The sequence below is a fragment of the Geotrypetes seraphini genome, chromosome 4 (assembly GCF_902459505.1).
Source record: "Geotrypetes seraphini chromosome 4, aGeoSer1.1, whole genome shotgun sequence".
NCBI classification, from domain to species: domain Eukaryota; kingdom Metazoa; phylum Chordata; class Amphibia; order Gymnophiona; family Dermophiidae; genus Geotrypetes; species Geotrypetes seraphini.
In genome coordinates, this window is record NC_047087.1 from 194,039,567 (window position 1) to 194,052,276 (window position 12,710).

General features: G+C 44.4%; 1 protein-coding gene across 2 annotated transcripts in view; it reads left to right on the top strand.

Moving 5' to 3' along the window:
* Positions 1-3,642, top strand: part of FAM149B1 (family with sequence similarity 149 member B1) — a 156,052-nt gene extending 152,410 nt beyond the window's left edge. For both annotated transcript variants that reach the window (XM_033940635.1, XM_033940636.1), the window contains exon 13: positions 2,220-3,642. In XM_033940635.1, the coding sequence (XP_033796526.1) occupies positions 2,220-2,293 (74 nt within the window). In that variant the 3' untranslated portion in view covers positions 2,294-3,642. The remainder of the gene's footprint in view (positions 1-2,219) is intronic.
* The last annotated feature ends 9,068 nt before the right edge of the window (positions 3,643-12,710 follow it).

Below are 12,710 nucleotides of genomic sequence, written 5' to 3' on the forward strand. Positions count from 1 at the left end.
GTACTTTAGATGATGTTATATCTAAGGGTAAGCTGCTGGATTTTTCACAGTTGCAACATAAACTTGGTCTTGATAAAAAACAAAATTATAAATAGTTGCAACTGAGGCTGGCTATTCAGGCAGGGTTCCCTGAATGGAAATCTCTTAATAATCAATTTAGTTTAGAATTCTTATGCTTTCAGGCAGACTTCCTGGGTCACCAGGCCGCGCAGTGGTATAAATTATTATCTGGCTATTTGAATAAGAAACCAAAGACTGGACTTAGAGATATTTGGAGCATTGAGATTAAACATCAAATTAATGCGTCTCAATGGCCACGTATTTGGTCTTGGAGGATGAGAAGTACAATGTCTGCGTCTATGAGGCAAACATGGTTTTTCCTGTTGCATAGAGCACTCTGGACCCCTGTTCGTTTGCAAAAAATTGGACTGCTCTAAGTCTAATAGATGTTGTCATCTCGAGGCTGGAACTTTAGATCATTTATTGTTTTACTGTCCATTTATTAATGTTTTTTGGCAATCGATTTGGGTTCAAATAAATTGTATGCTAGAGAATCCTGTAGCATTGTCATATGACACAATTTTATTTGGCATGTCTATGAAAGCTAAATGTCAAATATCCTCTAACAATAATAAACTTTTAATGATTTTAACAGGAGTTGCCATTCAACAAATAACTTATAACTGGAAAGATTGTAAAAGATTAAATTATTGTTTTTGGTGGAATTCGGTGTGTCACGTATATAAAATGGAAAGAACGTTAGCTGTTAAAAAGGATATTTTAATAAATTTAAGGATGTATGGGGGCCATTAATAAGTTATTATAGTGAATAATTAGCATTTTTCCCCAATTAATTTATGTGTTTGTTGGGAGGGAGGGTGGGTTTTTGGTTTTCACTGATAAATAAAAAACGAATGACATAAGTTATTATACTATGTGATATTTATCTATATAATGTGTTTCGTGTGGAGAGGGTTGGAGTTAAATCCTTTTTGTGTGAAAATTGTAGATTTTCAAGTGGAATTGTATATTATTTGATGGTTTTCTGTACACTTGCTGTAAAATTTAAAGATTTATAAAAATAAAAAAAGACCTGTACCAGTCCACAGTTTAAGGAAGAGTGTTATCCCAACCCACAAGAAATCTCACTGATACCCAAAGAAAGCTGCTGCCTATTTTAGGGAAGTGTTGTTATATGATTACCACTCTATTATACGTGGAGATTTTTTGTTGACCTATGATGAAGAGTGAGCTTACTTAATTACAGCAGTTGCTGTTAAGTAATGATCCTAGCTGACTGGGTGGTTGCCAATGTTGACCCTCTCCCACACTGAGCGGGCTCGCCACTGATATTTAGTAACACTTAGCCAGGCAATGCCGCTGAATATTGGCTCTGAAGTCTTATGTCACTGTCCTTATAGTGCTGGGGGCAGTCCATGGATAGAGCTGGAATATAAGCAGCTAGTAATGATAATGAGTCTGCTAACAAATTAAGTAAGCATATAAAGTTAGGATAGCAAAAAGACTGCCCTAATTAACCAGGCTCTGGTCTGAATATCAGCTAATGCCTGGTTATCTTCAGGTGCCTGCACTGATGTGGATATTCACTACCCATGCTCGGACATGGCCGAGCATTGAGTATCTAGACTTAATTCAACCCACCCACAGCTATCAGCGGCATAAAAATGGTAACTACCACACAGGCTCAGTATTGAGATATAAGCTACTTGTGCATTTGATGGTAGGAGAGAGTGGGCACTGGGTGTTGGATTGACAATAGTAAACCAGTCAGACAGAGAACAAAAATCTGACCTAGGTAAAGGGTGGGAGCTGGAATATAGCCTTAGCATCATGCCTAAAATAACTGATCAGATGGGCTAATTGTACTTTTTTTCTGTTGTTATCTGCTTTAGTACTAATGTTGTGAATCAAGATTTTAGACTTTACCCATAATTGCAGGATTATGGCCCATGATAATAAATAACAAAGGCATTTATCACATAAGGTGTATTGCAATTTATGTTCTTGTTTCTTGAATATGCTTTGGTGTTTTTACCAAGGTTAATACCATTGTGCATGGAGTTTACAAGCTTAAGGCTTAGCTCTACTAGTGACATTGCACCAAATATTGTTCTATCATCAGCCAGGCTGACTGTCCCACACTGATATCAGTTCTGTTATTAAAAAGTCTGCTTTTATTTTATCTCCTTATCATTCAGATCTTCCACTACAAACTTCTCTGAGATCTCAGAGCCGCAGTGCAGTGCTCAGCAGAAACAGACAGGGACTGTAGTGCATGATGGAAGTACCTATTGCTCAAGACACCACGTACAGTCCCATTCTCCAGGAATCTTCACTTCAGGCTGCGAAGTTAGCAAGGTGGAAGGGCTTGGAACTGCTTATCCTTCTTGAGATTTTTATTATACTGTTTCTACAAGATTCATCAACAAGAGTGGAATTGCAATGAATCTTCCTCTTGATTAATGCACAGCGGATATGCATAGCCAGTCTCTACAATCAGTGGTACCAGAAGAGGCTGACGCACATCATTATCTTTCATGTTATAGGCCCTCCAAGCTGCCCACTGATGTGTCTACTGCAGTTGTCTACACTATGCAAAACAACTTCCAGCCTATCTTACCTGCAGGTTTTTCAAGTACATCTATCACTCAGACTGTATGCCTGACTCTGCGTGCTGAAATGCGGCCTGTAATCTCAAAACTATTGATGGATCAAAATTCTCAGCAGCCTAACCTGAAGCCATGTTCAGATAGTTTGTGGGTATCATAGCACATGGATAAATAGGCAGATGATATCTCAGGAACTATAAAGGCAATGAAGAACTTGAGGATAGATGTAAGGGAAGGTACTTCCACCTTGGCACTAGATGGCACATGCTGACCAAATATATCTCAATTAGTGAGAGGTAGGTCCAAATAGGTGTCAGATCTCTCAGGTTTCACAGTAAGGGACATGAAGATATCAAGTATCTTAGGACTGATAGTCAAGGGATAGACTAATGAGTTCTGGTGTGACAAGGTCAGACAGACAGTGAGTGTCTTATAAACATGGCTGTCTCTTGTCATGTGTTTGGAAGGATGCATGTAAAGAGGTATCAGGGTTGCAGGACAGGGAGTAGGAATCAGAAACAGATATGTGTCAGGTCTTTCAAGACAACAAGGGAAGACTTTGAGAAAGGTGTTAGGCAAAAAAATGAGCAACTATGTTACTTTCCACATTTGTATAGTGCTGCTTGATCAGCTCAATGGTGGAGTCATCCACTTGGGAACTAGAGTTGAAGGATGTTCAGGTCTCAAAGCTCTAGGTGTCGTCTCATAATGGGATAATTTGAATAGAATTTTTCATATGGTGATCTCAAATGACTGAAAAGCACTTTCATAAAAACTAGAGATGTGTCTCACATGAATAAAACAATAGCCCTTGCTGTGGCAAGGAAGGCTGGTACCCAGTCCCTGCTGCAGTGGTAGCTCACAGGTGACAATCTAAGAAACAACTACTGTTTGTTCTTATCTAAACTTTGTAAGAATGGAATGTATTCCCTAAATGAGCCACTACAGTGGAGATATATTTTTTCTAGTGCATTTTTCAGAATTTTTAAAAAATAAAAATATGTACCATTCAGCTGAATTCTCATTGTTAAGAGAGTGTGGCTGCCTCTAGTTCGCAGTTCTGCACAAGCAGGTTGCTGAGTAGAATTATGAAATTGATGAACAAACAAGTTTATCTGCAGAAAGAGACTATAACCTATGCCCTATTCCACAAAACACTATGGACCCAACTTCTTAAGAACTTTGGCATTTCCTTTAGTGTAGAAACAATTCTTGAAGGTGGGAATGTCAAACCTTTCACATTGCACTTTTGAGACAGGAGATATATTGCACATATAGCTTAGACCAGTGGTCTCAAATAGAGAATGACACGGTGACGGTTTACCCGCGGCCACCGCATTTAAGCCGCGGGTCACCGCCGAAAACGGGGAAGAAAACTAGCAGTCGCTGCGGTGACAGGGACAAGGCCATTCACCGACCGCGGAAACGGTGAACAGGTTTGTCCCCGCGGGCCAATGTACCCCCTTCTAGGAACCGCTATTTACCTGTGTTTCACCGTGCTCCTCATTTGTCAGATCAACCCCTCCCGACAATCGCAGCAGAAGGGTACCCAACCCCTCCTGCCGGTCCTCCCAATGGCCTCCCCTAAGATCGCCGGCAGGAGGGTACCCAACCCCTCCTGCTGGACCCCCCCCCAACGAATCCTCCCACCCCGGAACCCCCTTAGTCTTACTTTCCAAGTTGGACCGGACAGCTCCTCGCTCGTCTGGCCAGCAGGCCTGCCTCCGTCCAAATGAGGCGGGCCCGCCCCTCCCCTCCCCTGCCTAATCCACAGGATCCTAGGGCCTGATTGGCCCAAGCACCTAAGGCCCCTCCTATAGCGGGAGTGGCTTTAGGTGCCTAGACCAATCAGGCCCTAGGATCCTGTGGGTTGGGCAGGGTAGGGGCGGGCCCGCCTCATTTGGACGGAGGCAAGCCTGCTGGCCATACGTGTGAGGAGCCGTCCGGTCCAACTTGGAAAGTAAGACTAAGGGGGTTCCGGGGTGGGAGGGTTTGTTGGGGGGGGGGGTCCAGCAGGAGGGGTTGGGTACCCTCCTGCCGGCGATCTTAGGGGAGGCCATTGGGAGGACCGGCAGGAGGGGTTGGGTACCCTTCTGCTGCGATTGTCGGGAGGGCCGTTGGGGGGGTCTACAGGAGGGGTTGGGTGCCCTCCTGCCGTGATCGCTGGGGGGAGGGGAGACTTGCAGCACTGCTTATACAGCGACTCTGGCTGTGAGGAACTACAGTAAGGCCAGTGTTGAACAGACTTCTATGGTCTTTGTTCCATGTGTGGTAAGACAGATTAGGATGTGTTAGATAGGGCTTCAACAGCAATTTCAGTAGTTGGAACATTAGAACAAAGTCAGGCAGATTTCTACAGTGTGTGTCTCATGTATGGCAAGACAGATTAGAATATGCTTCAATGGCAACTCCAGTAGTTGAGACTTAAAGAGAACACCAAGCAGACTTCTACGCTCTGTGTCCCTTCATGGGTTCTAATTTTGGCCATTGGGGTTCCTTGGAATAATTGTACCTAAAGGGAGGCCCTACATTCTTTGGGCTAAAGTACTTTCGGAAACCCTTTTGGCCCAAATGAGGTGTATGGGATGGGAGCTTGGGGGTTTGAAGGAGCTCAGTAAGATCTCTAGTAAAGAGGTGGGACTTTGTAAGCATTTAAAGTACATGTCGTGTTTGTTTTTGCATTGCTAGCCCCAGGGGTGGTGGAAGATTAGTGATTGAAAAACTGTATGAAAAATAACTATTTTAAATTTAGTGATCAAAATGTGTCAGTTTTGAGAATTTATATTAATTAATTTTTTCTCTGCGTGTTTTGTTTTTGTATAGTTATTAACTAATATTTAACTAAGTTTTAAAGTTTTAAAGAATGTTTCCTTTATACGTAAATAAAGAAAAGTGAATGGGATTGCAGTGGCGGTGACGGGGCGGTGAATGGGGTGGCAGTGGCGGTGACGGGGCGGTGAAGAGGATGGTGAGACGGGGACGGGGCGGTGACGGGGATGGTGAGACGGGGACGGGGCAGTGACGGGGACCAATTTTTTCACCGTGTCATTCTCTAGTCTCAAACTCAAACCCTTTGCAGGGCCACATTTTAGATTTGTAGGTACTTGGAGGGCCACAGAAAAAATAGTTAATGTCTATTAAAGAAATGACAATTTTGCATGAGGTAAAACTATAGTTTATAAATCTTTCCTTTAACTGTTAAAAGAAAGATTTATAAACTATAAAGAGTTTTACCTCATGCAAAATTGTCATTTCTTTAATAAGACATTAACTATTTTTTCTGCGGCCCTCACAGTTAAAGTTTAACATCTTTCTTTTCTTAGAACTGGCACATTTCAATCACTATTTTGAAAATAAAATCATTTCCCCTACCTTTGTTTTCTGGTGACTTTATTTTTCTGTGCTTTTAACTATGTTTCCAGGGCCTTCTTGTCCATTGACTGTTTTTCTCTCCTTCTTCACTTTCTGCCTTGCATCCATCTTTGTACATATAATCACAGAACACTACCCTAAATGGTGCGTTACTGGTGACTTGATAATGCTATACATATGTAAAGATCAGCTCAGAGACATGGAGGGGCTTTTACAGAAGGGAAAGACCCCCCTTGTACCTCCTCACCACCTAATCATTGTTGAATCTTTTATACTTTGAAGCATAAATAGTGCAAAGTTCGTGCCAAATCAATATAAATAAATCAAAAAATTGCTTAACTTAAAGCTTGGTTTCTTGGTTAAGCAATTTTGAAATTTTTTGATTTATTTATATTGATTTGGCACTATTTATAAGAACATAAGAATCACCACTGCTGGGTCAGACCAATGGTCCATCATGCCCAGCAGGCTGCACACGCGGCAGCCCTTGGTTTAAAGACCAGTGCCCTAACCAAGCCTAGCTTTACCTGTGTACTTTCTGGTTCAGCAGGAACTTGTCTAACTTTATCTTGAATCCCTGGAGGGTATTTTCTCCTATAACAGCCTCCGGAAGAGCATTCCAGTTTTCCACTACTCTCTGGGTGAAGAAGAACTTCCTTGCGTTTGTACAGAATTTATCCCCTTTTAACTTTAGAGAGTGCCCTCTCGTTCTTTCTACCTTGGAGAGGGTGAACAACCTGTCTCTATCAACTAAGTCTATTCCCTTCATTATTTTGAATGTTTTGATCATGTCCCCTCTCAGTCTCCGCTTTTCAAGGGAGAAGAGGCCCAGTTTCTCTAATCTCTCACTACTCCAGCCCATTAACCATTTTAGTCACTCTTTTCTGGTCCCTTTCGAATAGTACCATGTCTTTCATATACAGTGACCAGTGCTGGATGCAATATTCCAGGTGGGGGTGTACCATGGCCCAGTACAGTTGCATGATATCCTTCTCCGATCTGATCATGATCCCCTTCTTAATCATTCCTAGCATTGTTCGCCCTTTTCACCACCGCCACACTTTGCGCTGACGACTTCATTGACTTGTCGACCAGTACTCCCAGGTCTCTTTCCTGGGGGGGTCTCTCCAAGTACCGCACCAGACATCCTGTATTCGTGAATAATATTTTTGTTACCGACATGCATCACCTTACACTTATCTACGTTAAACCTCATTTGCCATGTGGTGACCCATTTCTCGAGCGTGTTTATGTCACGTTGCAGGTCTTCGCAGTCCTTCTGTGTCTTCACCAATCAGAATAACTTTGTATTGTCCGCAAATTTAATCACTTCACTCATCATACCAGTTTCCAGGTCATCTATAAATAGGTTGAAGAGCACAGGTCCAAGCACCAAACCCTGTGGCACTCTACTCATGCCGCTTTTCCAGTCCGAGTATTGTCCATTTATCTCCACTCTCTGTTTCCTATCCGCCAACCAGTTTTTAATTCACATGAGGATTTCACCCTCTATTCTATGGCTTGCAATTTTTCAAAGTAGTCGTTCATGCGGGACCTTGTCAAACGCTTTTTGAAAATCCAGATATACATTGTCAACCGGCTCACCTGTTTATTCCCTCAAAGAAGTGCAGCAAGTTCGTCAAGCAAGATCTTCCCTTGCTGAAGCTGTGCTGGCTGGTCCTCATCAGCTCATGTCTGTCAAGGTGATCAATGATGCGGGCCTTTATCAGCACCTCTACCATCTTTCCCAGTACCAAGGTCACACTCACCAGTCTATAGTTTCCCGGATCTCCCCTCAAACCTTTCTTGAAGATCGGTGTGACATTTGCCACTTTCCAGTCTTCCGGAATCCTTCCCGATTTGATCGACAGATTGGCTATTAGTTGAAGCAGTTCAGCTATAGCCCCTTTCAGTTCCTTGATGACCAATGGATGGATTCAGCAATGATTGGGTGGTGAGGAGGTACAAGGGGGGTTTTTCCCTTCTGTAAAAGCCCCTCCCATGTCTCTGAGCAGATCTTTAAATATGTATAGCATTATCAAGTCACCATTAATGCACCATTTAGGGTAGTGTTCTGTGATTATATATGCAAAGTTTTTCACTCCCTACTTTTCTATTTTTTTCAATTGAGGTATTTTTTTACTTTTACCCTGAATCTGTTTGACTTAGTTTGCATCCATCTTTGGCATTAACTTAACATTCAATTTTTCTTCTTTCTTCTCAAAATCTACATTTCCATGTCTTACCTTCCATTCCCTTCCTATTCTCTCTCTCCCTCCCTCCCTCCCTAGTTCCATGGTCTGACGTATCTCTTTCCCATCCCCCACCCCTGTGTAACATTTCTCTTTCTCCTTTCTGCCCTCTGCAGTCCATCTCTCTTCCTCCTTTCTGGCCCCCTCCCAGTCCAACATTTCTCCCTCCTTTCCACCAGTCGGACCGTTGGATGACCATGCAATAAAGCAGGGGTCTCAAAGTCCCTCCTTGAGGACCACAATCCAGTTGGGTTTTCAGAATTTCCCCAATGAATATGCATGATATCTATGTGCATGCACTGCTTTCAATGCATATTCATTGGGAAAATCCTGAAAACCCGACTGGATTGCGGCGCTCAAGGAGGGACTATGAGATCCCTGGAATAAAGGGAGCACTAAAGGAGGACAAAGCAATCGCCGTCAAACTGAACACATTTTTTGCATCTGTATTTACTGAAGAAGATGTATACAGCATACAGGAACCCATCAGGCTATATGCTGGAAATGAAGACGAAAAGCTGACAGGATTGATGGTCAGTCTAGAGGAGGGGTGTAGGCAGATTGATAGGCTTAAGAGCGATAAATCCCCGGGACCGGATGGCATCCATCCAAGGGTCATTAAGGAACTGAAAGGGACCATAGCTGAACTGCTTCAACTAATAGCCAATCTGTCAATCAAATCGGGAAAGATTCTGGAAGACTGGAAGGTGGCGAATGTTACACCGATCTTCAAGAAAGGTTCGAGGGGAGATCCGGAAACTACAGACCGGCGAGTCTGACCTTGGTACCAGGAAATATGGTAAAGTCACTGATAAAGGACCAGATCATTGATCACCTTGATGGACACGGGCTGATGAGGACCAGTCAGCACGGTTTTAGCAAAGGCAGATCATATTTGATGAACTTGCTGAACTTCTTTGAGGGAGTAAACAGACAGATAGACAAGGGCGATCCGGTTGACATTGTATATCTGGATTTTCAGAAGGCGTTTGACAAGGTTCCGCATGAACGACTACTTCAGAAAATTGCAAGCCATGGCATCGAGGGTGAAATACATGGATTAAAAACTGGCTGGATCATAGGAATCAGAGAGTCAGGGTAAATGGACAATACTCGGACTGAAAAAGCGTCACCAGTGGGGTGCCGCAGGGCTCGGTGCATGGACCTGTGCTCTTCACATCTTTATAAATGATCTAGACATTGGTACAAGTGAGATGATTAAATTTGCAGATGATACAAAGTTATTCAGAGTAGTGAAGACACAAGGGGATTGCGAAGATCTGCAATGTGACATAATCAGGCTCGAAGAATGGGCATTAACATGGAAGATGAGGTTCAACGTGAATAAGTGTAAAGTGAAGCATGTAGGTAACAAAAATCTCATGCACGAATACAGGTTGTCTGGGGCAGTACTTGGAGAGACCTCCCAGGAAAGAAACTTGGGAGTTATGATCAACAAGTTGATGAAGCCGTCCACGCAATGTGCGGCATTGGCGAAAAGGGCAAACAGAATGCTAGGACTGATAAAGAAGGGGATCACGAACAGATCGGAGAAGGTTATCATGCCGCTGTACCAGGCCATGGTACGCCCTCACCTGGAATACTGCGTCCAGCACTGGTCGCTGTACATGAAGGACACGCTACTACTCGAAAGGGTCCAGAAAAGAGCAACTAAGATGGTTAAGGGGCTTCAGGAGTTGCCATACAGTGAAAGATTAGAGAAACTGGGCCTTTTCTCCCTTGAACAGAGGAGATTGAGAAGGGACATGATTGAAACATTCAAGATATTGAAGGGAATAGGCTTTAGTAGATAAGGACAGGTTGTTCACCCTCTCCAAAGTAGAGAGAACGAGAGGGTACTCTCTAAAATTGAAAGGGGAAAGATTCCATACTAATATAAGGAAGTTCTTCTTCACTCAGAGAGTGGTAGAAAACTGGAACGCTCTTCTGGAGTCTGTCGTAGGGGAAAACACCCTTCAGGGATTCAAGACAAAGTTAGAAAAGTTCCTGCTGAACCAGAAAGTACGCAGGTAGGGCTAGTCTCAGGGCGCTGGTTTTTGACCAAGGGCCGCCGCATGAGCGGACTGCTGGGCACGATGGACCACTGGTCTGACCCAACAGTGGCAATTCTTATGTTCTTATGTTCATTCCAACATTTTTTCTCTCTTCGTCCTGCATGCTTCTCTGGTCCTCCTTCAACCAAACAACATCTCTCTCACTCCCTACATGAGTTCAATTTTTCACTCTCTGCCCTATCCTCCCTATCCCCCTTCCCCAGTGTAACATTTCTCCTACCCTCCTTTCTGTCTTCCCCATCCCTCTTGCCCTCTACATGAGTCCAACACTTTCTGCCTCCCGCACGCTTTCTCTCTCTGTCCTTCCCTCTTCCCTCAGTGGCATCCCTCCTTCTCATCCCCCAATCCATGCTCTCTCCACATATACCATCTCACCATCCCCTCCAGTGTGCAGCACCTTTTCTTTCCCTCCTTTTCTGCCAGGTCCATCAGCATCTCCTCCCTTCCTTTTGCCTCTCCCTTGTCCAGCAGTACCCCTTCTCCATTCCCTGCTCCCCTTGTCTAGCAGTATCCCTTCTCCCTTCCTCTCCTTGTCCTGCAGTACCTGTATTTTGCAGCTGTGGTCTTGTATGCGATCTCGCACACTAGGCAGGCAGAGTGGCGCTGGCATCAGCTGACTTGCAACTTCCTGAAGCTGTCGCATATGCCGGGACTCCTGCCTTCACATATCTGCCTGATACGCAAAGGCAGGAGTCCCGTCATATGCGACAGTAGCAGGAAGTTGCAAGTCAGCTGATGCCGGCGCCTCTCTTCCTGCCCAGAGTGCGAGATCAGGTCCAAGACTGTGGGCTGCAAGATAGCACCCTGGGGGCCGTGAGTTTGAGACCGCTGACTTAGACAGCTTGTAACAACCTATTGTAACAGTAGACAGTGATAGCAGCATCAGCTTAAATGTACAGTCAAACCTCGGTTTGCGAGTAACCCGGTTTGCAAGTGTTTTGCAAGACGAGCAAAACACTCAGAAAACTTTTGACTCGCAAACCAAGTGTTGACTCGATTTGCGAGCACCCCCCACCCAATAACCGGCATCGCTCCCCCCCACTTGCAAAGGCCCCCTCGCTCCAACCGGCAACCCCCCCCCCCCCCCCGCGCGAACAACTTAAACTTACCCCCCACCCCTGTCTAGTGCAGGCACAGATCGTGTGCCTAGAATATCTTCCAGCTTCTGCCTGCCTGCCTTGAGCATGCGCAGATGCATGCTCAAGGCAGGCAGGCAGAAGCTAGAAGATCTAGGCACACAATCTGTGCCTGCGCTAGATGAGGGGGGGTAAGTTTAAGTTGTTCGGGCGGGGGGGGGGGGGGCGATGCCGGTTATTGGGGGGGGAGGTGGGAACGTATCAAAGCGAGTTTCCATTATTTTCTATGGGGGAAACTCGCTTTGATAAACGAGCATGCTCCTGGAACGGATTATGCTCGTAATCCAAGGTACCACTGTATATATGAAGAGGATGCTGGTTTTTATCAGAGCAATCTCGGTAAGACAGAATGAGTGTCATTCAGACAGCACTGAGTGCTGTGCTCTCCAAGAGTCCAGAGAATCCTTTGAAAAGGGGCCCCTGTGGATGCAAAGGGATTCCTTTGCTGAACCCAGCTCCCCTCAGTCTATTCTATCTGCCCCAGCAGTAGGCAACTCGATCTCTCACTCCTCACAGCATTAAAAAGCAGAAAACTGCAAATAGCAAAGGGGCACCATCATCACAGACATGGTTTTTAAATGGACACTCCCCCTCCCCAGACCTAGTCAGGTACCTATACAGGTTCTATATTACAGGACCTCCAGCTTCACTCTGTCCTAACTGGTCTAATACCAGCACCAAGCTGAAGGCTTCAGAGGCAGTCCAAATGTGTGCTACCACCACCAGTTCTTGTTGTGCACATACTAAATGGCAGTTTGGCTCCATGTAAACAGTCAGTCTTCTACACTGACACCCCTTATACCATTTTAATCTTCCCAAAGTCCAATTTGGCCTCTGCCATGGCTTCCAGTGAATCAAAACAGGTAGAAGAAACTAAAAAACTGCTCGCCATCATGTTCAATTGCTCACCAAACTACTGCTCCTACAACAGCCCACATGCTGGTAGACCGTGAGGCATCTAAAACATCAAAGAAACAGAAATCAAGTGCTCTTTAGGAGAGTTCTAAGTGTACTTATCTTTTTCAGGAAACACAGTATCTTTAAGATGCACCACATCCTGTAAAACCTACAAAAAGACTAGCACCACCAGAACAGCCATTCTCAGCACCAGGAGATAAAAGGTATAGATAGATTCCCATGCCATCAGACACCTCTGCAAGTCATCTCATACCTGTCCTACATTGAGAGCTTTTTTTCCCTATGCTTGCACTCTTGGAAAAGTCTCCTTAATTTGCTGTGCTACAG